At 63.5% G+C, this 25,796-nt stretch overlaps 1 protein-coding gene across 1 annotated transcript in view; it reads left to right on the forward strand.

Moving 5' to 3' along the window:
• Window positions 1-25,597, forward strand: part of PKP1 (plakophilin 1) — a 31,161-nt gene extending 5,564 nt beyond the window's left edge. Inside the window, exons 2-14 of the mRNA XM_036277549.1 lie at window positions 2,919-3,019; window positions 13,641-14,032; window positions 16,029-16,173; window positions 17,016-17,223; window positions 17,878-18,055; window positions 19,079-19,193; window positions 19,899-20,054; window positions 20,582-20,758; window positions 21,492-21,645; window positions 21,921-22,107; window positions 22,525-22,609; window positions 23,208-23,314; window positions 24,110-25,597. Of these exons, the coding sequence (XP_036133442.1) occupies window positions 2,919-3,019; window positions 13,641-14,032; window positions 16,029-16,173; window positions 17,016-17,223; window positions 17,878-18,055; window positions 19,079-19,193; window positions 19,899-20,054; window positions 20,582-20,758; window positions 21,492-21,645; window positions 21,921-22,107; window positions 22,525-22,609; window positions 23,208-23,282 (1,973 nt within the window). The 3' untranslated portion in view covers window positions 23,283-23,314; window positions 24,110-25,597. The remainder of the gene's footprint in view (window positions 1-2,918; window positions 3,020-13,640; window positions 14,033-16,028; window positions 16,174-17,015; window positions 17,224-17,877; window positions 18,056-19,078; window positions 19,194-19,898; window positions 20,055-20,581; window positions 20,759-21,491; window positions 21,646-21,920; window positions 22,108-22,524; window positions 22,610-23,207; window positions 23,315-24,109) is intronic.
• The last annotated feature ends 199 nt before the right edge of the window (window positions 25,598-25,796 follow it).

Raw genomic sequence — 25,796 nt, forward strand, 5'->3', positions numbered from 1 at the left:
GCCACCTGGGAGGGTGGGGGTGATCCTGGGAGATGAGTGGGGGCTGGGGTCGCCTCCCCTGACCACTCCTAGACCAGGACTCCCCCTCAAGGAGGTGGCCATGGCTCAGCTGCTCTCCCTGTTGACCTGACCCGCCAGGAGGGGGGCCTGGCTGCGTGGAGGTCAAGGACCTGGCCCCTGCTGCAGGTGTGAGGACTTGGAGCCTCAAGGCACGGCAGCTCCTTCACCATGAGGGGTGGGCAGGGGACACCACCCGGGCCCTGTGCTGAGAAGACAGTCGGCCGGTGATGGGGCCGGGAATGTAATCAGGAAAGACTTCCTGGAAGGGAGCTGCAGAGACGTTGGGGACCAGGTGGAGAGGTGAAGTCTGTCGCACCTGGCCCCTCACTCTCGTGGAGAAGCCCCTGTCCAGGCTGCTGGGCTTGACTTTCAGAGGATAGTGCTCCCCAGCCAGACCCCCAGTCTCGGAGAGGAAGTCGCTTCTTCCAAACTGCTCGCCTCCCACCTGCGCCTTTGGCTGTGAGGCTCACTGCCAGGGTGGGCGCAGGTGTGAGTCTCCCGACCCCCCTCCCTCACGGCCTGGGGTGCACAGCTGCCTTCTGCCGGAGACCCGCGCTGGCTGGCATGATGGCAGCCGCCTCCTCACGAGGAAGCCAAGCTAAGCTTAGGGCGGGAGTCAGGCGGTCTGCCCCCCAAGTTCACATGGAACTCGGGGGTACCTGCAGGAGCTCCCAGGAGGGGCCTGGAAACCTTGGCCCAACTGGAAGTGAGAGTTTCACGCCCACATCCGCCACCATCCAAGTCACCCTGGGACATGGGGCTGGCATTCCAGGGGTGGCCTGTTCCCCCAACCCCGACTCCCCGCCAGCCACACAGAGGAACGTGGGAGAGGGAGGCGGGCAGGTGCAGGCTATGAGGGGAGGAGGTGCCCCCCAGATGACCGAGGGGGTGAGTGACTTCACTGTTGACATTCCACCGGGGGAAGGGCGGAGCCCCGTGGGAGCCTGCCTCTCCCTGCAGGAGGCCTCCTTGGGGTTCCTGAGGACTGTCTGTCACCACCCCAGATTTTCCATCCGCAAGCTGGCTGACCCTCGCCTGCCCTGTGCTGAGAACACCCTTCTCGTAGGCAAGAGCTAAATGAACTCGGGCCTGCCAAGCTCACAAGATGCCAGGGGTGCCCTGGATGGAGGGGAGCGGATGGGCCGTGTGCCCGGCCGCAGCCCCCTCCCGGCGCGCTGGAGCCCGGAATGTGCCTCCCATGCCCTCCCGACGCAGGACGCCTTTCCCGAGGGCAGCTTCTCGGACAGGCGGGCGATGAGCTGCCCACGCGCAGGACGGGGCTTGGAGCGAGACAGGGCTCCGAGGTTGGGAGGGAGGGACAGGCCGGGCCTGGAGGAGCCTGAGGCGGGTGGCCAAGGGGGCCATGGCACCTCCTCCTTGTAGTGAGCCCCAAGTCTGGAGAGCAGAAGCCGGGTGTCCTGAAAGCCACCAAGGCCCCTGTCACTGATCTCAGCCAGGGGACCCCGGAGCGGTGTGTGACCTTCGTGGTGCACAGAGGCCCGCCCTTCTCATCACGGAGGCCCAGAGTGGGCACCTGACCTGCCCAGATGCCAGAGCACAACCAGTTGGGACACCTCCAGGCTCCCAGGGCCACTGATGGCGCAAATGGCCCGCGACCCTCTGGGATTGGGGCCTGGGGACCGGGGTAGTGCCCTGCTCTCTGAGCTTTGGGGGTACCCTGCGGCATTGCACAGAGGAGGTGACCCCAGGCAGGACACCTGCCACCTTCTAAGGCTCCTCCTAATCTCAGCTCACAGTGGGGCTCCCACCCTCTCCACCCCACCCCAAAGGCTGGGGCGTCTGAGTGGGCGTGGCGGGTCTGGGAGGGGCTCACTTACCGGGTGAGACCACCAGCAAACCCTTCCCGGGTGCGGTCGGGCTGTCACTTGAGGAAGAAAAGGTGCTCCCCCCCCAAACAAGGCTCTCGGGGGGCCCACAGAGACCATCGTTGAGCAAGACTGTGGGGCGAGCCTTGTTCCGGACCCCCTGGGCAGACGTCCCTCGGCCAGCAGGCAGGACGGGACTGGGGTACAGGCAGCGGGACTGTCTGAGCTTGGAGGCGGCAGAGGTGGTCTTGGGCAGGGCTGGTCACGAAGGGCGTCCTGGGGCGGGGAGGTCCCAGGCTGTGAGATGTGGGTGAGAGTGACGGCGAGGCCCAGGGGGATGGCGGACTCGGTGCTTCAAGGACAGTAGGGACGGTCCTTCAGCCCCCCATCTGCTGAAGGGGAGAGGGGAGGGGTGACCCCACTGGGAGCCCAAATCCAGTTCCGCTTTCTGTGACGCTAATGACCCTGATGATACTCCGCCCTCCAGTGGAGCCTGCCATCGGGGCTCCAAGCTCCAAGCACCAGAAAACATTAATTAGTCCTCATGGGCCTTTGAGGTGGATGGCGCCCCGCCCCACCCCCACCGCGAGCCCTGAGAGATGCAGGAAGGGGCACTAGGCTGCGGCTGGAACCAGCGTCCTTCCCCGAAGTGGACTCGGACCAGCCGTTGCTGCTCTGTGTCCCTGACCTGGAAGCTGGCATGCCCCTCTCCCGCCTGCCTTCCCCACGTGGGAAGCTTACCGTGGGGTGCGGGGCTGTGATTCCCTGGAACGGAATGGCGGTGCTCCATGGCCGTCCAGGCCAGCGCCTGACCTGTAGGTGCCAACCACGCCACGCTCGGGGAGACACTGGGTCCCCGGGAAGGAGTCTCCCAAACTCTCAAGCTGTCCCCTTGGCCCTGGCAGCGGAGGGGGTGGAGGAGGGGAGTCGGACTCTCCTCCGCCAGCTCAGACGCGGTCTCCGGGGTGGGGCGTCGTGGACGGTGGCCGGAGAGCACAGAACCCCCGTCCTAACCCCCTGCTTTGCCCTCAGGTTCCATGTACGACGGCCTGGCTGATAATTACAACTACGGGACCAATCGGAGCAGCTACTACTCCAAGTTCCAGACGGGCAACGGCTCGTGGGCCTACCCGGTAAGGAGCTGCGGCCGCTCGGACAGCCGGGACGCTGGGGGTGGCTTGGGGGCTGCGGTGCAGAAAATCCCACTGTTGCTAAGAGTGATGTGCGGAGGGGCTCCAGGAGACGAGACCCCCGCCCTGACCAGGTCTGCTGGCGTAGCCGGTACTTCCCAGGTGCTTCTTAGCTCCCCTCCTGTTCAGGCTGATCGGATGCTTCTGAAGGTCTCAGATGAGAACAGTTCTTTAAACGCATCAAGAAAAGATCATTTTTAACAGTGTGTTTTTATTGATTGTTTTAGAGCCAGAGGAAGGGAGAGAGACGGAAACATCGATGAGAGAGAACATCGATCGGCCGCCTCCTGCACGCCCCCCAGTGGGGATCGGGCCCACAACCCGGGCATGTGCCCTGAGTGGGAATCGAACCGAGACCTCTCAGTCCATGGGACGATGCTCAGTCCACTGAGCCACACCGGTCAGGGGGAAAGATCATTTTTTTGAAGTCCACTTTGCAGTGTCTGATTTGATCACATCGCGGATATGAGTTCTTGAGGTCCATTTGTGGGTTAAAGTAGATGTTCCTCGGAAGACTCTGAGGGACCTGTCTTCAGTGCCGATGACTAAGGAGGAGCTTTAGAAGGTCCCCTGGGGCAGGAGAGCAAGTCCGCTGCCTCTGACCAGGAGGGTGAAGGCCGGAGGGAGCGTGGTGGAGGCCGTAGGTCAGACACACCTGACTTCGCAGTCTGGCCCAGCTGAGCGTGGGGCACCGGGCAGCAAGGACCCTCCTCCCTCTGGGCCTCAGTTCCTTCCCGTGCAAAACGGACATGACAAGTCTGCCTCCCGGGGTTGTTTTCAGGACTAAATGAAATAACACATCGAAACAATTATTTTGGTCCGTCTTAAAGTTTCCCGTCACATGAACATGGGTACAGGGAGTTCTAGGTCCTTCATCCGGGCCCATCGCTGTCTCCCAGCCCCCCAAGTCTAGGGCCTTCATTGGTTTTGCCGATTCCAACATGGGCTTGTGCTGTTGTTGGGAACTCTTTGGGGGGCCCTCGAAGCATCGTGCAGGGGATAGAGGCTGCTTTCCCGTGGGTGCTGGGGCGCCATCCTCACGGGGCTCCCGGGCCCGGCAGCATTTCTCACAGATGTCACCCTGGTGGCCAGGGCGCTGGGCATGGGAGACGGTGAGCTTTTGGGGTGTGCATGAGGGCTTCCTTCCCAGGTTCTTGGGGCTGACGTCAGAGGACTCATGTTGGTTTTTTTGGGGGGGAGGTGTTGGTGGTGTTGGTTAGGAATTAAAGGGAAATGAACCAGGTTTGCTGAAAATGTACTTTCCTCTGTTTTTCTGATTCTTAATGTCAACGGGTACCTTGGTGCAACACGGGTACGGGGACAGACCAGTGAGCTGGTAGGCCAGGCAGCTGTGGGCAAGGGCTTTGACCAAGTGGGGACCGGGCAGACTGAGCTCGTGCAGGTGAGGGAGGGTGGAACCAGGCCGGGCGGCCGCTGGGACCAGCTGTCGGGGTGAACAGACCACCCAGGAAGGCTCGATCCTGCTCTGCGACCCTCGGTCACCGTCTGAGCGCCCCTGGGTCAGGGTCGGGAAACCTGTGCCTCTCCACAGGCCGACGCCATGCAGCACAGACTCTGTCACCAAGCGTGGTCACTGGCCAGTGGCCCATGCTGAGCATCGGCTCAGACTCGGCAGCTCCTGGGCTCCTGCCTGCTCTGTGACCGCCGGGGAAAGTCCCTTCCCTTATCCCGCCCCGCCCCAGGCCCCCCTCCTCGCCCCCTTCACTGGGACCTCAGACATGACTCACCTCAGGCAGCTGCTGGGACACGTCCTGTCTCCTCTTAGTTCAGGAGAGGCTCTGGGAACAGGGGGAGCTGAGCACAGGCTGGGCTTGGGTGGGGAGGGATGGGGTAACAGGCCTGCTGTCAGAGGAGGGGTACGGGCAGCCAGGGGGCCAGCACCCAGGGGGAAGGAGACAGGCCCCTGCCTGTGGGATTTCCGCAGGCAGAGTGATGCCCGCCCCACTCTGCTGAAACCGTGTGGTGCAGAAGGCCGGCCGAGGGGCACAGGGTGCAGAGCACAGGGCTCAGGGCGCAGGGTGCAGTGGTCTGCACAGGGCGCAGGGCACAGGGCGCAGGGCACAGGGCGCAGAAGGCTGGCCAAGGGGCACAGGGCGCAGAAGGCTGGCCAAGGGGCGCAGGGCACAGGGTGCAGTGGTCTGCACAGGGTGCGAGGCACAGGGCACAGAAGGCCGGCCGAGGGGCACAGAGTGCAGGGCACAGGGCGCAGGGCGCAGTGGTCTGCACAGGGCACAAGGTTTCCAGCTGGTGCTGAGCAATCTCGGATGAACAGACCGTCTTCGCCCTCAGTGAACTGCAGTCCAGTCGGGAGAAGTGGGGGGCGAACGGGCAGGTAGAATGTCCGCAGCTGCTTTGCAGGACAAGCTCCTCAGTGCTGCCGTCACCCAGTCTTCCCGGGCCCTCCAATTTGTTTTTTTAGTATTTTTTCTTCATTGATCTTAGAGAGAGAGGAAGGGAGAGGGAGAGAGAGAAACATGGATGAGAGAGAACATCGATGGGCCGCCTCCTGCACGCCGCCCACCGGGGACTTGGCCCACAACCTGGGCATGTGCCCTGACCGGAATCAAACCTATGACCTCCTGGTGGTCAATGCTCAGCCACTGAGCCACACCGGCCGGGCTATTTTGATCAAACTATTCACAGTGTCATCTCAGGAGCCAGGAGACTGACTTCGCTCTTCCTGGACTCAGGCCGGGTGACTCAGGTGTGCACACTTGGGGGTCAGCGGAGTTTCCGGGGAAGGTACAGCACTTGGGACGTACTTACCCTGAGAAGTGACCGGTTGTTTTCCCAATTGAACTGGGGGTTTTACATATTTGTCCGCTGTGCCCGGGCCACCTGCGGTCAGGGGGTCTTCCCGCTCCCGCCCTGCAATGAGAACGAGACCTCTGCGTGCTGCTCCCCCGGGAGGCGCCCCGGCTGGTGAGGGACGTGCTGTCTGACCTGTTAGGGATCCTGTCACGGCCCCGACTCCCTCCTCGGGGTCCCGAGAGCAGGACGAGCTGGAGGCGGTGGGGGGCGCAGGCCTTCTCGAAAGCTGAGCTCGGGCTCCTTGCCGTGGGCTTGTTCTCGGCAAAGCCGAGGCAGGTGGACGGTTCCGATTCCTAGGGACTGGTTATGACGCGGACGCCAGTCTCCCTGCCTGTCGGCGCCTGCCCTCGGGGGGTTCCCTACTTACAAGTCAAGGAGCATTCGGCTCTTCTGGGGTCCCCCATCAGGTGGGGCGTGTTTGGAGATGGGCAGGAGCTGCTCCGTCACCAGCCCGGCGGTCTGGCCAGGGCACAGCCTGGGCTGCTGGAGGGACACCCCGCCCAGCTCGGCTGCACTCGGCCCTGGCCCTCAAGGGGCGAGTTCCCAGAACAGTCCTCAGTCCTGGTTCTACCCACTGACCATTCCTGCATGTTCCGCCAGGACACAGGGCAGCCTCCCTCCCAGCCCATCCCAGCTGTGCTGGACAGACAGACAAACGGAAGCCACCTGGGGCAGCCTCTCTCACAGACCAGAGGCTGGGGTCTCAGGCAGCTCGCGCAGGGGAGGGGGGCCCACGCACAGCCTCTCCCGCAGGCCGTGTGCATGAAGCAGCCCCATGGGCAGGCCTGTGCCCTCGGGACAGAGGGAGAGGCCAGCCCACAGTCGCTCCCAGAAACTGGCCCTGGACTTTGGCCACAAACTTTGGGTCCAAATTTGACCCTGCCTCTTACCTAGCTGTGTGACCTTAGGCAAGTTCTGACCCTGAGTACCCTCAGCTTGCCGATCTCTGGAATGGGTGGAAATGTCCGTTTCAAAGATCCGAGAGGGTTATGGAGGGGGCGCGTCAGATCAGCGGTGGGAGGGCCCGGCTTCTCGGCCGTGGGGGGGCTAGACGGCTGCGGGCCAAGGCACCTGGCGACCCCCACCTGTCCAGACCTGGGCTTCGCATCCTCGGAGCAAGGCGGCCCTTCAGGTCGTGGCCAAGGGCTCATTCGGTGCCACCTGTGCAGGGTTCTGTGTGGCTTGCCAGCTGACTGCAGGGACCTGGACCCCAAGCCTGCGTGTGGTCGGCCCGGTGCCAGGCCTCCCTGACCACCTGAGCAGCTCAGGACCAGCAGCGCAGCTGCTCATCGACTCCTCAGCGGGACAGAGAGAGGCAGCCTCACACCCTGTGCTTCCCATTCAGCCCGACCTCCTGCCCGCTCCCCCTCCGAATGCCGCGCTCCGGATGCGCCAGCCCACGGTCCCCCAGCCTGCTCTCAGAGTCCAGGGCAGGGCAGGGAGGGGCCCCAGGCTCCTCTTCCCCCAGCAGGCCTGGCTCCAGCTCTGTGCCCCAGTGCCAGCCGTGACTCACTGCCGCCCAGCCCTGGGAGGTAGGAGGGTCCCGGGAGGGCCCCGGACTCTCACCCAACAAGAAGAGACAGCGATCACACTTGCCGAGGGACAGAATGTGCTGAGAGGGAAGAGCCAGGGAGCTGGCAGGACGGGCTGCTCCCAGCCCCCCACAAGGTGCAGCTTGCTCCGGGCGTGTTTCCACACATGCTTGCTCGGTCCACTGACACTTCCAATAATTCAACTGCAGCCGAAGCCAGTGGCAGATGCCCGAGTCTGGGGTGTCCCCCGGGGATGGGCCCCCTCTTCAGCTACTACCCTCGGGGTGCCTGCCTCCGGTGGGAAGCTCCTGCCGCCTGGGGGCTGGAGCTCAATGGGAAGAGTTTCCTTTCGAGCTTGTTTCCCTGAATCTCAGAGGCCTGAGGTGCCTCCTCCTGGTGAGGTGTGGGTGAGGCCGGTGCAGAGCCTTCCGTCAGTGCCCCCCTGGTCTCAGGAGTACCGTCAGGGGCTCAGAGCGGCTCCTGGGAGCCCTGACGTCCCTTATCCTATGTCCTTGCTCGGAGAAGTCAGAACATGTCCCCACGTCAGCACCGGGGGTTTCCAGAGGGAGGGGCGCGGTTCCAGGGATCGATGCGAGGGGCACCCTAGGGTGGGCACGGGTGGAGGAATCGGACAGGCTCCTGGAGGAGTGGACCTGGGAACGGCGTGAAAGGAGAGCACCCTCGGCAGAGAGGAGGGGACACAGGGCTCCTGGGCCGGGGGCTGGGCAGTGGCCCCGGGACCTCCTTCCTGACTGGTCACCCAGGAGGCTCCAGGGTGAACGGGGACGCTCTCTGCAAACTGTGAAGCACCGTGACTGCGCAGGTGCTCTCGGGAGACGCTCGAGGACCTGCCCTCCCTGGTCCGCCCCCAGCAAGGTGCTGTGCCCGGCGAGGCCGGCGCCCTCCATGCCCAGCGGGCATCAGGACTGCTGAGGGGTGGGCTTCTCCATCCCCCACATTCTACATGAAGGGAAAGAAGGAAGGGTCGGCCCACTGTGGGACCCCTGCTCCTGGCCACTGGGGAGTGGCGCTCAGCAGGAGACAGGCCGGCACACCTCCCCGAAGTCCCACCTTTGGTGACTCAGGCCGAGAGGCTCCCACGCTGCCTCACTGTGCTGAGCAAGCACCCCGCCCCGCCCGAGCTCTGCCGCCCCAGGGCCCGGGCCCCTCCTGGGCTGCCCCTGCTGAGAGAGGGCCTGTGCTCTCCAGACCCCTGGGCCCGTGGAGCGGAGCTGCCAGCCACCAGTGAAATCCCCTCGCCGTCCTGTGACTGCCCAGCTCTGCCCAGACCTGACCGGACCCCAGGATGCCCCCCGGGGCTGCAGGTCCAGGGGGCACTGAGTAGGGGCAGCAAAAGCAGGGGTCCCGTCCCCAGAGGGCCCCCAGTCGGCCCCTCTCAGGACAGCCCTCACCAGGTCCGAGGCACAAGGACCCCGACACTGCGCTTCCCTCGCGGGGGCAGGGCGTTGGAGAAGGCCCAGGCTCTGCTGGGTGTGTGCCCGGCGGGAGGAGCAGGGCGTGTCCCTGGAAAGCCGGTTTGGCCAGCCTCGCCCTGCTGCTGAGACGGTTTCACAGGGTCTACTCGCCGGGATTCAGACAGTCTTCACCACGGCCTGCCCAGCACCTGCCTGGCTCCCAAGGAGCCGAGGTGGTCAGCCAGGGCGGGAACAGAGCCCCTGGACGCGGCCAGCCAGCCCCGTCACAAGGTCAAGGGGCACAGGGAAGGCTCATGGACCAGGACAGCAGCCTGGCCCCGAGCTGGGCCCCCTCCCCGACCGGCTCTCCCAGCAGCTTGATGAGTGGACGGAGGCTCCGCTGTGCCCACGCCGTCCGAGGGCACCCCTTGCCAATCAGCCCGAGTCCCCTCCCCCAGTACAGATCCCCCTTACCCTGAGCTCTGAGAGCCCTGTTCTGGGCACCGGGAGGGGTCTCTGCCCGGAGAGTGTGGGACAAGGACAGGCCAGCATCAGCAAAGAGAGGGCGCCCAGGACCAAGGGCGGCTGGGTAGGAAAGCTGCCCAGAGGTGCCCAGGAAAAGGTTCTAGGGGGCAGAGGGGGCCTTGCAGAGGTGACCGCTGTAGCGGCAGCCTTGGGGAGACAGGCTCTGAGAGGAGGGTGAGGGGGTCCCCGGGCTGGGGGACAGGCTGAGCAGAAGCAGGGAGCCGGGACCCGCCGATGGCAGGGGCTCCGAGCAGTGTGCCGGGAAGGGCCAGGCCAGGGCGAGTGTCTTGTCCGGAGCAGAAAGACACTAGGCTCCCAAGCGGATGCGGGCTAATGAAGGCTTTGTCTGAGGGGGCAAGGCGGTGGCTTCACCAGGCAGGCGCCAGGCCCCGCAGACGGGGTGGGGCTGCTGGGAGCCTGGAGCGGGCCCCGGAGAGCCAGCGAGCCAGGTCTGGGCGCGGGAGTGGGCAGGGAGGCCTTGGGAAAGTTCTCAGACGGAAGACAAAGCAGGCCAGCCCTTCCTCACGGCAGTCCCTGCCCGCCGGCCGGGACGGGGTCTAACAGGAGGCCCTCTGCAGACTGCAGGGCTGCGGTCAGCCCGGAGGCCCTGGGTCTTAGGCCAGCTCCCCTTTGCTTCGGTCTGGTCACTGTGTAGAACTGTCCCTTTGCCTACACAGCGAGGGGTGGCCTGTGAGAACTCCTGCTTTTGGAAGAACAGAAAGAGAAGTTGTTGGGCTGGGGGGCACTCAGAAGGGCGGGGGAATGGCAGAAAGCAGGGTGAGCCACGGGGCCCCTCTCTGGCCCACCTTGGGGGACGGGGCTGAGTGTGGGCTTCCCCACGGGTCCCGAGTGGAGGCACCTCGGGCTCCCCCTGCTGTCCAGTCTCGTCAGCTCCGTGACTGCGGGGACGCTCCCAGGAAGTCAGTAGCCTTTGGAATGTTCAGGATCATCCCACCGGAGGCTCAACTTTCCCAAGGAAGTTTGAGATAATGAGACAAGGGGTGTGTCTCACTGTGCTTTGTATTCAAAGTGAGGACGCTGCCAGCAGATGGTTATCGGGGTGTGGGGGTGCCTGGGACCCGCACGGCCGAGCCCTCCTACCTGCGCACAGGTGTGCGCGCACCTTCCGCTGTTTGGAATGGAGCCGCCGTTCTTGTTAGTCACTGTGACCATGAGGCCTTCCTGGCTTCCAGGGCCTGGGGGCCGGCAAGGCCCAGGTACCCTGCACAGTGAGGAATTGTCCTCCCCAAATGCCAGCAGCGCCCACGCCCTGGCACCGCGACGCCTGGGTTGAGCACGTGCCTCTCTTTTGCGGAAACTCTCCAAGCCTCAGCGTGGGGTCCTGAACAGCCATGTGGACCCTCCCCTGAGCTGCCGCCCTCATGTGCCAACCTGGCAGCCCCTCTGGGTGTGGCTTCGGCTGCACCACCTCCACCAGGTCCTGGAGGCAGCCAGCTGGTCCGCGTCTGAGTGTCAGTGGAACACAGTTGTGCCGTCTGAACAGACCTGTGCCGCTGTGCCAAGTGCCTCGTGAACTCGTCCTGGGTTCTCTGGGCACAATCATTACGCCAGCTTTGCAGATGGGGAAACTGAGGCACCCTGGGTTTAAGTGACCTGCCCATGTTCCTGAGCACTGAGCCTCCCTCGGCTGCCCACGTCTCAGCCCAGTGAGCTTGAGGGATGTGCCCGGAATCGCAAGCTGCCACCTGGCGCCGTTTCTGCCTGCCAGGAAAAGGGGGAAAGTCACAGGCTTCACTGAGGACACAGGCCAGCTGTGCAGGGAGGGCTGGGCCACCAGCACCGGCAGGGACACTGGAGCGGGGGTGGGGCTCCTAGAAACGGGTGACGCTGCTGGAGTGTGGCTGATGGGGGGCTGGGAAACGCAGTCCACAGAAGTGTCCTCACCTGCCCGCCACACCCGCCCCTGTTCCTTGCCCCGCCAGGAGCCCAAAGCTCCAGAGCCTGTGAGCTCAATCAGCAGAATCACAGTGGCGCTGGGTTTGGCCAGGGTGAGCGTCTGCACACCCCATCGGGTGACAGATGGGATGAGGAGTGTCACTGACCGAGAACAGGGCACGCCTGTTGCATGTCCATTTAAGGCTTAGCCTGCTGGCCTGCCGGGGGTGCACCGGCTTTCCCTGGGAGGTGCCACGGCCGCCTCCTCCCGGGAGTGGAGGCGAGGGGGTGGAGCCTAATTGCATAGTTTTCGTGTTATCTGCAAGGTGTGCATTCCGTCCAAACCTCACAAACCTGCCCCCTCCCCGCCCTCTGCCTATTCCTGCTCCTTCACCCTCCCAACACCCACACACCGGCTCCCTCGGGGCAGGCTGCCTGACCCAGTGTGGGGAGAAGGCTGTGCCTGCCCAGGGCACAGCTGGCGCGTGGGTGGTGTTGGCGGGAGCACCACCGCCGAGGCTAACAGTTTGTGGCTTCTAAGCTTGGCTGCCTGTCTGACCGGGAGCCCGACCCCGGGCTGCTTCCTGCCTTCCCAGGTCGTCCCTGCCAAGGAGCCAGACCTGGCCAAGGGCGGCCCCCAGCCTGTGTGGCTACATCTGGAGGAGAATTACCCAGTATCCTGACCTCTCCTGCACACACTCACTCCAACACGCACACACACTTTTTCATGCTCTTGCACACTCGCTCACACACTCCCACACTCACTCTAACACACTTTTCATGCTCTTGCACACTCGCACTTGTGCACACTCTCACACTCATGCTAGTGCACACTCACACAAACTCATACACTCACACTTACTCTCACACACATTCATGCACTCACACACACATGCTCTCACACATACTCACACTCAGTTTCACACTCACTCTCGCACACGTGCTCACACTCACATACACTCACACACATGCTCACATTCACTCACACACATGCTCACACTCACACACATGCTCACACATACACACTCACTCACACACAATGCTCACACTCACTCTCACACACATGCTCACACACACATACACACTCACTCTCACACACATGCTCACACACACTCACTCACACACATGCTCACACACACTCACTCGCACACACATGCTCACACTCACACACACATACACACTCACACACACACATGCTCACACTCACACACATACACACACTCGCTCGCACACACGCTCACACTCACACACACATACACACACTCGCACACACATGCTCACACTCGCTCGCACACACACATGCTCACACTCACACAGGTGGGCAGCCCAGGCAGGCTCTGGCTGCGGTGGAGGTGAGTCCCACAGCAGCCCGTGTGTGGAGACGGTTCCACGGGCTCATGTTGACCCCGCGGTCCCAGGACAAGGCAGTGCAGACAGAACCACGGGACGGGCTCTGGGAAAGTCCCCTCGGACAGCTCTGTCCCAGCTTTTTCCCACCACACCCCAGGCTCCGCGGGCTCTTCCCACAGAGGCTGGCTCCCTGATGGCCCACAGCCCTGGGCCCCTGCTGTGGTGTGTTTTTCTGTTGGGTTGAGCCTCTGCCGAGCCTCCCTGCTTTGAGTCTGGCAACAGAGCCAGGGGGCCCCAGAACCCCTCCCTGTGTCCGTGCCCCCGTAACTGAAGGCCCAGGACAGGGGGATTTCTTTCCCCCTTTGGCCTTGGAGGCGAACCCCCAAAGGGCCTGTTCCATTTGTTCCTTGCCCTGGTGGAGGGGAGCCATCGTGAGGAGTGTAGCAGAGAAATGACAGAGGGACACCGGAGGCCAGGACAGGAGACGTCCCCCACACTGCACACAGTGGCCAAGGAAGGCCGCTGTGCCAGAGCCTCTCGTCGGCACGAGACAGCGGGCAGGGGCGGGGGCCAGGGAACACAGCTCAGGCCCACTCCTGCCCTTCCTTCCGTGAGTGACTGTGGGAAGGGCCCTCTCCCCTCTGGGGCTCGGGCTCCCTTCCATTCTGGGATCAGAGCCACGAGGTCAAAGGTTTTTATCTGCGACCCGTGGTGAGAAATACGTTTATAGAGCAGCTTGGCAGCCACACACGGTCTCCAAACAGCACATGTCTCCTGCCCGCATGCACCGTGACGTCTTGTAGTCCGGTTTATATTATTCTAGTCTGTTCTCTGGAAGGATGGTCACTGTTGCTAAATGGACTTCACAGTCCATCATGGGCCACAGCCTCGAGTGTGAAGAGCGACACATCAGACGCTGTTGGAGGTTCCTTGACCTCCGAAATTCTGGGGCTCCATGAGCATCTCTGCGGAGCAGGGGGACCCCCACTGAGCCTTTCTCCCCCCTCTGGCCAGATCTACAACGGGACCCTCAAGCGGGAAGCGGACAACCGGCGCTTCAGCTCCTACAGCCAGATGGACAACTGGGGCCGCCACTACTCCCGGGGCAACTTCAACACGGGCGCGGGCAGCGACATTTGCTTCCTGCAGAAGATCAAGGCCAGCCGCAGCGAGCCGGACCTCTACTGCGACCCGCGGGGCACCCTCCGCAAGGGCACGCTGGGCAGCAAGGGCCACAAGACTGCCCAGAGCCGGTACAGCTTCTACAGCACCTGCAGCGGGCAGAAGGCCACCAAGAAGTGCCCCATGCGCCCGCCCTCCTGCACCTCCAAGCAGGACCCCGTGTACATCCCACCCATCTCCTGCAACAAGGACACGTCCTTCGGCCACTCCAGGGCCAGCTCCAAGTGAGTGCTGGTGGGCCGGGCGGGGGAGGGGCGGGGCGGGGGCTGGAAGGGGGACACCCTTACCTGGCTACACTGGAGGGAGCTCCCGAGAAGGGAAAGACACAGCTCTGTCCTCGGGGAGTTCCCAGTGTGAAGGGGTCACACCCAGAACCCAGACACTAACACACATGTGCTGACTCTGTAGGTTTGAAGGGTCACAGGTCATGAGCAGAGGGAGGCTAATTCGAGGTGAGTTAGGTCAGTGGTTCTCAGCGTGTGCCCCTGGACTAGCAGCAGCAGCCCTGGGGACTTGTAAGACATGCTAGTTCCCGGGCCCGGCCCCGACCCGATGACTTGGAGCCCCGGGGGAAGGGCCGGCTCAGAGTGTCGACTTGGTGCCCCGATGGGGGAGGGGTGCAGTGGAGACTACAGTCTTGCTGCAGCAGACCCTGTGAGGGGCTGGGGAGTCAGGCACAGCAGAGCCAGACTATTAGGTTAAAATAGGAAACTCCTGCATTTGTGGCTCAAAAAATGTTGACTGTCAGATATTTCATATGGTTCCACTTAGCAGATGCCCTTGGATATCCGTCTAAATAGCTTGACCTGGACCCCGCAGCACAGAGAAGCCACTAATGGGGACGGCAGCCTGAACAGGGTCTTAGGACTGCTAAGCTGGTGAACAGGTGTGAGGTGTTGGATAGGGAGCTTGGAGAAGACAGCCTGTTGTGGGGTCTCGCACTGCAGTCTCCATGAGAGTGGTCATAGAAGGAAGGCAGTGGCCCTGAGGAGAGGAAGAAGGGACAGATGCGAGGAGTTTTGTATAAGAAAAATTAGCTAGACTTGGGAATGGAGGGAAGGAGAGATGGTTGGATGGATGGATGGATGGATGACGATTGGTAGAGGGAAGATGGATGGATGGATGGATGGATGGATGATTGGTAGAGAGAAGATGGATGGATGGATGGGTGGATGGATGGATGGGTGGATGGATGGATGGATGGATGGATGGATGGATGATGATTGATAGAGGGAAGATGAATGAATGGATGGATGAATGATTGGTAGAGAGAAGATGGATGGATGGATGGATGGATGATTGGTAGAGAAAAGATGGATGGATGGATGGATGGATGGATGGATGATTGGTAGAGAGAAGATGGATGGATGGGTGGATGGATGGATGGATGGATGGATGATTGGTAGAGAAAAGATGGATGGATGGATGGATGGATGGATGGATGGATGATGATTGGTAGAGAGAAGATGGATGGATGGATGGATGGATGGATGGATGGATGGATGGATGGTTGATGATTGGTAGAGAGAAGATGGATGGATGGATGGATGGATGGATGGATGGATGGATGGATGGATGGATGGATGGATGATTGGTAGAGAGAAGATGGATGGATGGATGGATGGATGGATGGATGGATGGATGGATGGTTGATGATTGGTAGAGAGAAGATGGATGGATGGATGGATGGATGGATGGATGATTGGTAGAGAGAAGATGGATGGATGGATGGATAGATGGATGGATGATGATAAGTAGATGGATAGGTGAATGGATAATGATGGTAGAGGGAAGATGGATGGATGGGTGATGGATGGAGAGAAGATGCATGATGGATGAATAATGGATGGAGAGAAACAGGGAAGATGGATGGATGGATGGGTGGACAGACTCACAGCCATTCCCTCCCATTTTCCGAATACTAGGCACAGGTATGAGAGCTGGTAGAGTAGGTGGGGAGATTCCCTTGAGAATAGGGCAGAGGTACCTTTCTCCTTGAACATTAACCCACCAGCAGGCCCTCATCACAGTGAGTGTCCACCAGGGGGTGAGCTTTTCCCTGCCCTGGAGGAGCTGTTCCACAGAGCTGTCCTCCAAGTGGGCCTGGAGCTGCCTCCCTCTGGCTCTGTGGAAGGCGGAGGGGGCTGTGACATCTTGGGTGTGTGGAGATGATTGCCCTGTGCAGGGCCCCTGTGACCGACCGCACGGCCTCCCTCACAGGATCTGCAGTGAGGACATTGAGTGCAGTGGGCTGACCATCCCCAAGGCTGTGCAGTACCTGAGCTCCCAGGATGAGAAGTACCAGGCCATCGGGGCCTATTACATCCAGCACACCTGCTTCCAGGATGAGTCGGCCAAGCAGCAGGTACCTGGCTGCACACCTCCCCCGCCCCCGCCGTTGGTCTGGGCGGGGCCTGGGTGCATCAGCCTGACCCTGCATTTAGAGATGGGTGGGAGCATCTGCTGTTGGCTCTTTCTCACCCTTCCCAGCTGCCTGGGGCAAGCAGTGTGCTTGGCATTGCCCCAGACCAGAGCTGGCAGCTTGACCTTGTATGTAGAGCAGAGCCCTCTGGTCGGGTGGACAATTTCTCAGGTGTCTTTCCTCCACTGTCACTGTCTCTTTGTGGCAGCCCCGGGCTCAACAGAAATACCCTCCCTCAATCCGCCCTGACGAATGTGACGACCCCACCCCTCAACTCCATCCGCTCTCCCTTTCTGTCTGTCTGTCTGTCTGTGTCTCTCCAAATCGTGACCCTCTCTCACTAAGTATCTGTGGTGGAACTCAGGGTGGTCTGTGCCTCCCCAGCGCGGCTGGCGGCGGCAGGGCACCCACAGGGTGCAGGTCAGCCTGGGGGGTGGAGCCATCGATGTGTTTCCCGGACAGTCAGGACCCCTCTGCACTGAGGTTTCTGTGGGAGGGTCTCCCTCGTCTGCCCTGCTTTAGGGCTTGACATGTGTTCACCCCCGTGCTCTCACCTGGTCTTCCCCATGGTACTCAGGGCAGGAGAACAGGCTGGGGCAGAGGAGTGTCCCCCTGAGCATCTCCACTAGGCGGTGGGGGCATCAGGGTCTGAGTCCCTGTCTCGGCCCCTGTCTGGTCCATTATTTGGGTTGGCGTGGATGTTTCTGGTGTTTGTCTGGGTTGGCGTAGGGTTTGTGGGCTGAGAGTCATCTCCGTGACGGGTGACGTGGTGCCCCTGCCCCCAGGTCTATCAGCTGGGGGGCATCAGCAAGCTGGTGGACCTCCTCCGCAGCCCCAACCAGAACGTGCAGCAGGCTGCGGCCGGGGCCCTGCGCAACCTGGTGTTCCGGAGCACCGCCAACAAGCTGGAGACCCGGAGGCAGGGCGGGGTCCGCGAGGCCGTCAGCCTGCTGCGGACCACCAGGACCACCGAGATCCAGAAGCAGCTGACCGGTAGGGAGCCCGGCCACGGGCAGGACCGTGGGCAGTGGGGGCCGCCCCTCGGGCTGAGCCAAGCACAGGTGCAGGGCGACCCTGGGCACCCTTGGCACAGCCGTGCCCAGCCTCACAGGGTCCAGATGGTGGCCCTGGCACTGTGTGTGCACACAGGGGTCAAGGTCCTCTGGAGGAGAGTGGGCAAGGGCCGGAGGCTGGTGTCCAGGTGCAGTCCCTCCAGCAGACCTTGGGTTCAGGAGGGGAAGGGGACAGGGACCAATCCGTCTTCAGCATCTACCCTGTGTCCAAAACACATGCTGAGCGCCGAGGGTGGGGCAGAGAAACCGTCACTGTGCGGCGCCCCCACCCCTCCCGACTGCACGGGGAATGAGAGACCACAGGCAGAGTGACGGTGATGAGTGTTTCTGGAATGACTTTCGGGTACGGAACAGAGACCATTAGGAGACTGAATGTTACAACTCGTATTGAAATCACCCATCAGTGGTTTTGGATCACCTTCCGTGAGCCTGATTCCGACCCACGTGGAACGCTCGCTAGGCCGGGGGCGGGGGATTCGATAGGTCTAGCTGCAGGGTGACGCCCCAGCAGGCTCGCTGGGGCCCGTCCCCGGCGTCTTCCTGAGCCTGGCCGTGCTGGGCCGCCTGTCCCCAGGGCTGCTGTGGAATCTGTCCTCCACGGACGACCTGAAGGAGGGGCTCATTGCCGAGGCGCTGCCCGTCCTGGCCGACCGCGTCATCATCCCCTTCTCCGGCTGGTGCGATGGTAACAGCAACCTGTCCCGGGAGGCAGTGGACCCCGAGGTCTTCTTCAACGCCACAGGCTGCCTGAGGTGAGGAGGAGGAAGTTCAGGGTCTTCAGGCCCAGTCGCACACCCTGGGCAGCGTATCCCGTACCACAGCGGACCCCCGGGGCCCCCCGACTCCTGGGCATTCCCGGCCTCCCCGCCGCTCCCGGGGGCCCAGCGGACCTAGGCTTGCGTGGAAGAACACACCTGGGCTGAGCGTCCCAACCAGTCCCATTCTTCCTCCTCCACCTCTGAGCGTCTTGGACTGTCTTAAAGAGACTTCTTTCAGACAAAAGTCTGTCTGCTCGTGAGTCACTTCCGGGCCGTGGGGCGAAAGCCCTTTGCCAACGTCCGCTGGCACGCAGTTGGCGCTGCTTTGCCCAAAGTGTCCCGAGTGCCTCACCAGGGTGTGGCGAAGCCCCTCGGGGCGGTGGGAGGAGGGGCCTGGGTGCTCCCATTTCAGATCAGCTTTATGAGCTGGGAACGGGTGCCGGTGCGGGGTGCAGCAGACCAACACCTGCTCGGAGTTTGTCTTCCCCAGGCCCCGGGAGGCCCAGCAGAATGGGGTGCAGTTGGCAGGGGCTCTGGGTCTCAGCTTGTGCCCCCCGCAGCCTCCGGGGCACAGAGGCCAGGAGATGAAAAGCCAGGGTCACTACGGGCCTTCTGGGCTGCACCCGAGGGTGGGCCCAGGCTGGGGAATGAGCCCACCGCTGGGGGCGGAGCACAGCCTCATGGGGTGGGGCCTCTGGCTCCAGCCCCCCATCCAGCACCAGCCCAGCATCCCCAGGAAGAGACAGGGCAGGGGGAGCTCCAGCCCTGTCCCACAGGTGCCCAGGGCTGCACCGGAGCTGAGTGGGCAGACAGCAGGTGCCAAGGACCGAGGTCCAGCCGGACCCGTCGGCCTCAGCCGGGGCCGCCGAGCAGGCCACCTGCCTTTCTCTTCCTTCATCCCTCCGTTCTTTCTCCCTCTGAATTCCGGGCCTCTGCTCCGGCCCCAGCCCCCAGCCCCACTGTGGCCCCTGTGCCCGCCCCTGCGGGTCCCCCACCGCCTGCTCGTCTGTCCCTCAGGAACCTGAGCTCGGCCGACGCGGGCCGTCAGACCATGCGGAACTACACGGGCCTCATCGACGCCCTCATGGCCTACGTCCAGAACTGCGTGGCGGCCAGCCGCTGTGACGACAAGGTGAGAGCGTGTCCCCAGCGGCACCGCCACTGGAAGTGACCACAGGCCTCCGGGCAGAGCCTGGGCCCGGCTGCCCAGCCTGGTCCCAGTGGGCATCTGGCCTTTCTGCTGTGAATGGACCCCCTTCCGCGGGGTAACCTGGACCTGGGAGCAGATCCCGGCAGGGCCAGGCATCATGGGGGAGGGGGGGTGCCACTGAAACCCCAGTCCGGTCCCTGGAGGAAAATGGCTGATGTCTGGGGACAGCAGCTGTGTGGCTGGCATGGGGCCTCCTGCTTTTGCGTGTGGACATGGGATGGGCCAGCCTCTCGGTGTTGGAGGCTGAAGACCAGCCGTGCAAAGGGGCTGGTGGGGGCACGGGGCTCGGGGGCTTGAACGTACAGATTCCCAGGTGGGAAGGCCCCTTCCGACCTCGAGCGTCTTGGCCAGAGCAGTAGAAACACACCTGCCCGTTGTCCTACTAGGTGCGGGCCCCCGATGGGTACTTTCCCCGTGTAAGCTTCCCAATGGCCCAGAAGTAGGTGGCTTCAGCCCCATTTCACAGCCAGGGAGCCTGAGGCTCCGAAAGGCGAAGCCGGTCCCTGGGCTCACGCGGGCAGGACAGGAGGTTCCGGGAAAGGTGTTGGAGGGGTGCGTGGGGGCGCCCGAGCAGCCGGAGGGGCGGGCAGGCAGGGAGCCTCAGGCGTGTGCCCTCTCGGCCCCCAGTCCGTGGAGAACTGCATGTGTGTTCTGCACAACCTGTCCTACCGCCTGGACGCCGAGGTGCCCACCCGCTACCGCCAGCTGGAGTACAGCACCCGCAACAGCTACACGGAGAAGTCCTCCACCGGCTGCTTCAGCAACAAGAGCGACAAGATGATGGTGAGGGGCCTGGGCCCTCCGCCACGCGCCCGGCCCGGCCCTTCGCCGGAGCTGGGCAGAGGGCGTCCTTGCGGGCAGAGGGTCTGTGTGCTGGGACGGTAGAAGCTCAGACCACCTGCGGGTCTCAGTCTCCCCAGCGTCTCCCTTGGCCCTGAGGACGGTAACCCCGGGTTCCTCGAAGCGGAGGTGCTGTGCCCCGCAGCCAGGCTGACTGCACTGAGCACGACCCTGGCCTCCAGGCCCTGGGCCACCGCCCCTGAGAGCCCAGGCTGGGTGAGCTATGACTGAGGGCAGGAAGCCTCCGGGAGCGAGACTCCAGAGCAGGCTCGTGCTCCCAGGTGGGGGCGCAGTCTGAACACACTGCCCGAGAGACCGAGAGGCTTTCTGGCCTCGGACACAGCCCCCAGGGCCACGGCAGGCCGCTCGCTCTGCAGTGAGGGAAGGGGCCCCCCAGGCAGGATCCTGGCCCCGAGGTGTGGGGGCAACGCGCCTTCCGGGCAGCCCGCTGACCTGCCCTTCGCCCTCAGAACAACAACTATGACTGCCCCCTCCCCGAAGAAGAGGCCAACCCCAAGGGCAGCAACTGGCTGTACCACTCGGACGCCATCCGAACCTACCTGAACCTCATGGGCAAGAGCAAGAAGGACGCCACCCTGGAGGCCTGCGCTGGTGCCCTGCAGAACCTGACGGCCAGCAAGGGGCTGGTGAGGGCCTCCTGCCTGCACGCCCCTCCCCCGCTGCACCCCCTCATCCTGAGTCTGCAGTTCAGAGAGGCTGCCTGAGTTCTGGCTGGCGCGGCTCAGAGCTTTGTTCTGCACAGGAGCAGACAGGGTCTGCCACATGGCAGGCTCTGGGACGGTCCCGGGGCCAGGACGAGGCACCAGAAGTGGCCCAGCCGCCCCCCCTGGAACTCCAGGGGTGCAGAGTGGGGGAGCCCACTCCTGTGGGGGTCTGTCTGCACCCTGAGTCCCCTTAGCCTTGTGATTACGGCCCCTCACTGGCTCCCGCCTGGGCGGGGGCGGCCATGGAGCCTGAGTTTGTGGCAGGAGGGATATCTCCCGTTTGTCGAAATGACAGACGTAAAAACAGAGGGTTGGGAGCAGGTCCAGGGGACGATGTGGCAGAATCGGAGAGATTTTGAGGCCAAACCTGATTGGAGGACAAGGTGGACAGGGTGGAGCCCGAGGGGCAGCTCTCTCGGTACCTGGACTGGGTTCTGGACCACCCTCTGGGCTGCCTGCTGTCCCCGGCGGGGTCCAGAGAGGGGGAGGGGAGGTGCCTGGCTGCCCCGCGTCCTGTGGCTGCCGGGTGAGCACAGGGCCGTCTGTCTGTCTGTCTGTCTGTGCGGCCAACGTGCGGGAGGAAAATGCCAGGTCTCTCTGTGGGGCCACCTGCCCCTCCTCCTCCACGGGGCCCTCACTTGGTCCTTCTGTCCAGATGTCCAGCGGCATGAGCCAGCTGATTGGGCTGAAGGAGAAAGGGCTGCCGCAGATCGCCCGCCTCCTGCAGTCCGGCAACTCGGACGTGGTGCGGTCCGGCGCCTCCCTGCTGAGCAACATGTCCCGGCACCCGGCACTGCACAGAGCCATGGGTGAGCGCCCGCGGCCAGACCACCCCGGGAGCCCCCGCAGGCCCACTCTCCAGAGGCTGCTGCAGGCTCACCCCTAAGCCTCCCTGGGGCGGGCCTTCCGGAGGGACGCGGGGAGGGGGAGGGGCAGGTCACCTGGGGCTGACAGCGACGGGGTGGGGTCCCTCCGGTCCTGAGCCCCCAGTGGGAGCTGGAATGGAGCCTTGAGGGGCTGCCTGGCTGGGACCCTCAGCCCCCTCTCCCTCGGCCTTCTGACGCCCTGTCCCCTCTCCTCTCAGGGAACCACGTGCTCCCGGAGGTGACTCGGCTCCTCACCAGCCACACGGGCAACACCAGCAACTCGGAAGACATCCTGTCCTCGGCCTGCTACACCGTGAGGAACCTGCTGGCCTCCCAGCCGCAGATGGCCAGGCAGTACTTCTCGAGCGGCATGGTCAACAACATCATCAACCTGTGTCGCAGCAGGTGGGCAGGGAGGGCCGCCCCGCCCCGCGCCCGCCGCGGGCAGTGCCTTCCTCAGCCAGGGTCACCAGGGGACCCCGAGTCTTCCGGGGGCCAGCAGGAGGCAGGAGCAGCAGACCCAGCTGTGTGGGAGCTTATTCTGCTCCATGGGCCTCTCTCCTCCCAGGACAAGGGCTGGGAAACCAGAACGGAGGGCCTGTCCCCCTCATGGCCCCAGGAGGACTCTGGGGCACCTCTAGGTGGCAGGGGCGTGGGGCGGTGCCCACTGTGTGGAATGACCAGCCCGACGCTGAATGCGGCTCCTCTGTCGTGCACCCCGGGGCCCCGTGTCTCCCAGACCTGAGGGGAGGGCGGGAGGCAGGAGGGCCTGTCCTCATGTCTCCCAGAGTCTCACCCACAAACAACCTTCCGCCTGCCCAGCGTTTCACCCAAGGCCGCAGAAGCTGCCCGGCTCCTCCTGTCTGACATGTGGTCCAGCAAGGAGCTGCAGAATGTCCTCAGACAGGTACGGCCCCCCTGCTGGCCTGTGTGAGCCAAGTCCCCTGGGCTGCGGAGGACGGGACAGACCCCCAGGCTCGGGCAGGTGCTGAGCGCGCGGAGGGCGGAGGAAACCAGGAAAGGCCTCGGGGTCCAGGGTGGGTGCACCCCAGGCCCACAGTTCACTCGAGCGTGAAGTGCACTCTGGCTGGGGAGCTGGCTTTGGGCTGGATGGCAAACTCCACTGACGTCAGACCTAAGAGTTGAGAGTTTGTTTTTGGCCCTGGGGAGCCACAGGGGTTCTGAATGGAGCGCTTTGTGGTGAGAACACCCCGAGGAAGAACCACGGAGGGGAGGGGCGAGGAGGATGGAGACCGGACGTCTCCAGTGACCTCTGAGATCAGTGCTGGCCGAGCCCAGGAGCCCGTGGGGCTGCCGTGGGTGGAGAGGAGGGAGACCGAAGGCAGGTGGAATGACACCTGTGTCCTGACGGGTCCGAGTGTGTCTGGTGACCCGAGGGAGGGCACAGCAGCGGCGCGGGAGGCCGGGAGCCTCCTGACGGGTCAGGAGAGGAGAGGGGCGAGCAAGGCCGCGGGGACCCAGGCGCCTGTGTGTCTCCCTTGCAGCAAGGCTTCGACCGGAGTATGCTGGGGAACCTAGCCGGGGTCAACAGCCTCAGGAACTTCACCTCCCGATTCTGAGAGGGGGCTGCCCGAGCAGGCTCAACATGCAGGTGAGAATCGGCCCGCCCCCAGGTCGGGGGCCTCCAGGACCCCTGCAGCCTCCGCCAGCCTCAGAGCGAGGGGCCAGGCGCCAGCCACCCGGCGACACACGAGCACCCTCGGCCTGGCCGACAGAGGCCCCTGGGCCAGGCGTCCCGGGCTGTCCCACCAGGGCGCGTCGGGCTGTGTGACGTCCTGGTGGCCCCAGCAGGCCGGAGGTCTGGCAGAGCTGCGGGTGCAGCGGGGTCCCACCTGCCCCCCTGGTGCCTTCACATGGGCGGGTGTGAGGGGTCCCTGCCTCAGAGCCAGTCACTGGGTTTGAGGTTTCAGGGCTCACTGTCCAGTCTCCGCACGTCCCTAGTGTGGACAGAAACGCAGACCCGGGGTGGGTGACCGGCTCGTGGTCGTAGCTTTCCGGGGTGCTGCTAAAACAGCTCTCCCGGCCCCGCCCCACGCGCTGGCTCAGCAGCCCCGCAAACGCGTCTGTAGATGAGCAGGTGTTCCTGCCGGGACCTCCTGAGACGCTCGGACATCATGGTTACCAGGGGGGGCCCGGCGGGGGCCTCTGCAGGGAGCCAGGGGTGGGGGCTCCTGGGAGGGACACGGGTGCGGCGGAGGCCTCGGCAGAGAATGACGGGAGACTCAGCGGGCAGCTCTATGCGGGTGCCCGGGGCAGGACGGGTGGCTGGTGGGGGTGCAGCACTGCCGGGCTCTGACTCTGCAGGGGCCCCCCCATCTCAGGCCCCTCTAGGGGCTGGCGTGGGAGCCTGCCACTACCCTCACTAACGGGGGCCCTCCTTTTGCAGAATGACGCGACCCCACGGAGCAGACTCGGGCCTGGATGGGGGGCTGCTCTGTGCTCCTGGGCAGTATTTGGGGCGCGCGAGGCAGCGGCAGGCGAACCCGAAAGCTTTGGAAATGTGTTTAGAATCTTCTTTTCCCCTCAGGGGAGCTGGCGGGCAGTGGGGTGGGGCGGGGGGACCTTTCTTGAGTTAAGGGAGCTTTTTCTGATGTCAATACTTTTTTTTTTTTGGCTGAGAAATGGTATATATATGTGTGTATAATGTAAGTGTGCGTGTGTGAACGCATGCGTGTGCGAGTGCCTGCGGCCTGGACCGTGAACCCAAGTTCAGGCAGCGCAGAGGGGGGCGGGCTCCCTCGTTCGCTTGTACCTGTGCTTGGTGGCAGCTGCCCGGGGTCCTGCGCGGGGCCGTCTCCCAGAGGCGAGCCTTCCCCCTTCGGGGCGGCTTTGCAAGAGGCTGGCTGGGGTGTTGAGGTCCGCGGGCCCGTGGGGACATCTGGCTGCCACTGTCCTGCAGGGTCACAGATCTGGGCTGGGCAGGTGCAGGGCCTGGAGACAGGCAGGCGTGGCCGCACCTGTTCTGCTATGTGAGGTCTTCCTGGAAGAGTGGGGGCAGAGGGGGGTCGCTGTGTCTCAGGCCGTGTCCATCAGAGAAGGCTCAGCCTGAAGCTAGTTCTGCCTCTGCAGCGAGGGTGAGCAATGGACCTGTTGCAGGAGGAAGGAGGCAGCTTGGTCTCCACCTTCCCGGGGCAGGCGGGGGACAGGCTGGGGCCGGGCAGGGACCATTCGGGCATCAGGGAGGACACGCCCCGCCACGCTTGGTGCCTGGGAGACTCAAGAGAGGGAGCGCTTGAGGTTTGGGGCACTTGGAGAAAAGGAGGAACAGCCCAGCAGAGGAACCGTCCTGTCAGGCCACCGACGAGCCCACGCCCCAGCCAGAGGCCCCCACTCCCCCTGAGCCCCCGCCAGACCATCTCCTCTCTGTTTGTAGAAACCACAGGGGAGGTGACAGACAGAGGCCCATCCAGGGCACCGGCCACCCCTGGGACGCCAGGCCCTTGTGCATTTCGGATGGGAGTAGTAGGACCTCCGGAAAAGCTGTAATCAGGCCTCAGTGTACTGTACACAGAGCAGAGTTCGGGCTCCTCCGCCCTCTGGCCTCGAGCTTCAGGCAGGAATTCACCGCCTGCCCGTGTCCTCCAGGAGGGCATGGTGCCCGGGCCCCCCACCCCGCCCCTCCCCTCTGCACCAGCCCCAATCCAACCCCACTGTTCCCAGCAGCAGGCAGAAACACACCTTTCCGAACCGAGGGCGAGCCTTTGCCGAGGCTGGACAGCTGGGCCGTGTGACCAGTGTCCTCGGTGCTGTGGGTCTGACGTGGGGTCCGGGCTCACCACCCCGGTCCCACCAGGATGTCCCAGAGGGGATTTGAGGATGACCCCCTGCCGTTGTCAGGGCCCAGAGGAATTCATTTCTTAAAAAATCAAACAGAGCCCTGGCCGGTTTGGCTCAGCGGTTGGAGCATCGGCCTGCGGACCAGAGAGTCCCGGGTTCGGTTCCCGCTAGGGGCACGTACCACAAAAAAACACAAAAAACAAATCAGAGCTCCCGCCCCTCAGGACGCTGTGAACAGAGAGGCCGCATCCCGTCCCCCACCCCCCAGACGCGGCCCTGGGAAAGAGGAGAAGGGA

The sequence above is a fragment of the Molossus molossus genome, unplaced genomic scaffold (assembly GCF_014108415.1).
Source record: "Molossus molossus isolate mMolMol1 unplaced genomic scaffold, mMolMol1.p scaffold_m16_p_23, whole genome shotgun sequence".
NCBI lineage: Eukaryota > Metazoa > Chordata > Mammalia > Chiroptera > Molossidae > Molossus > Molossus molossus.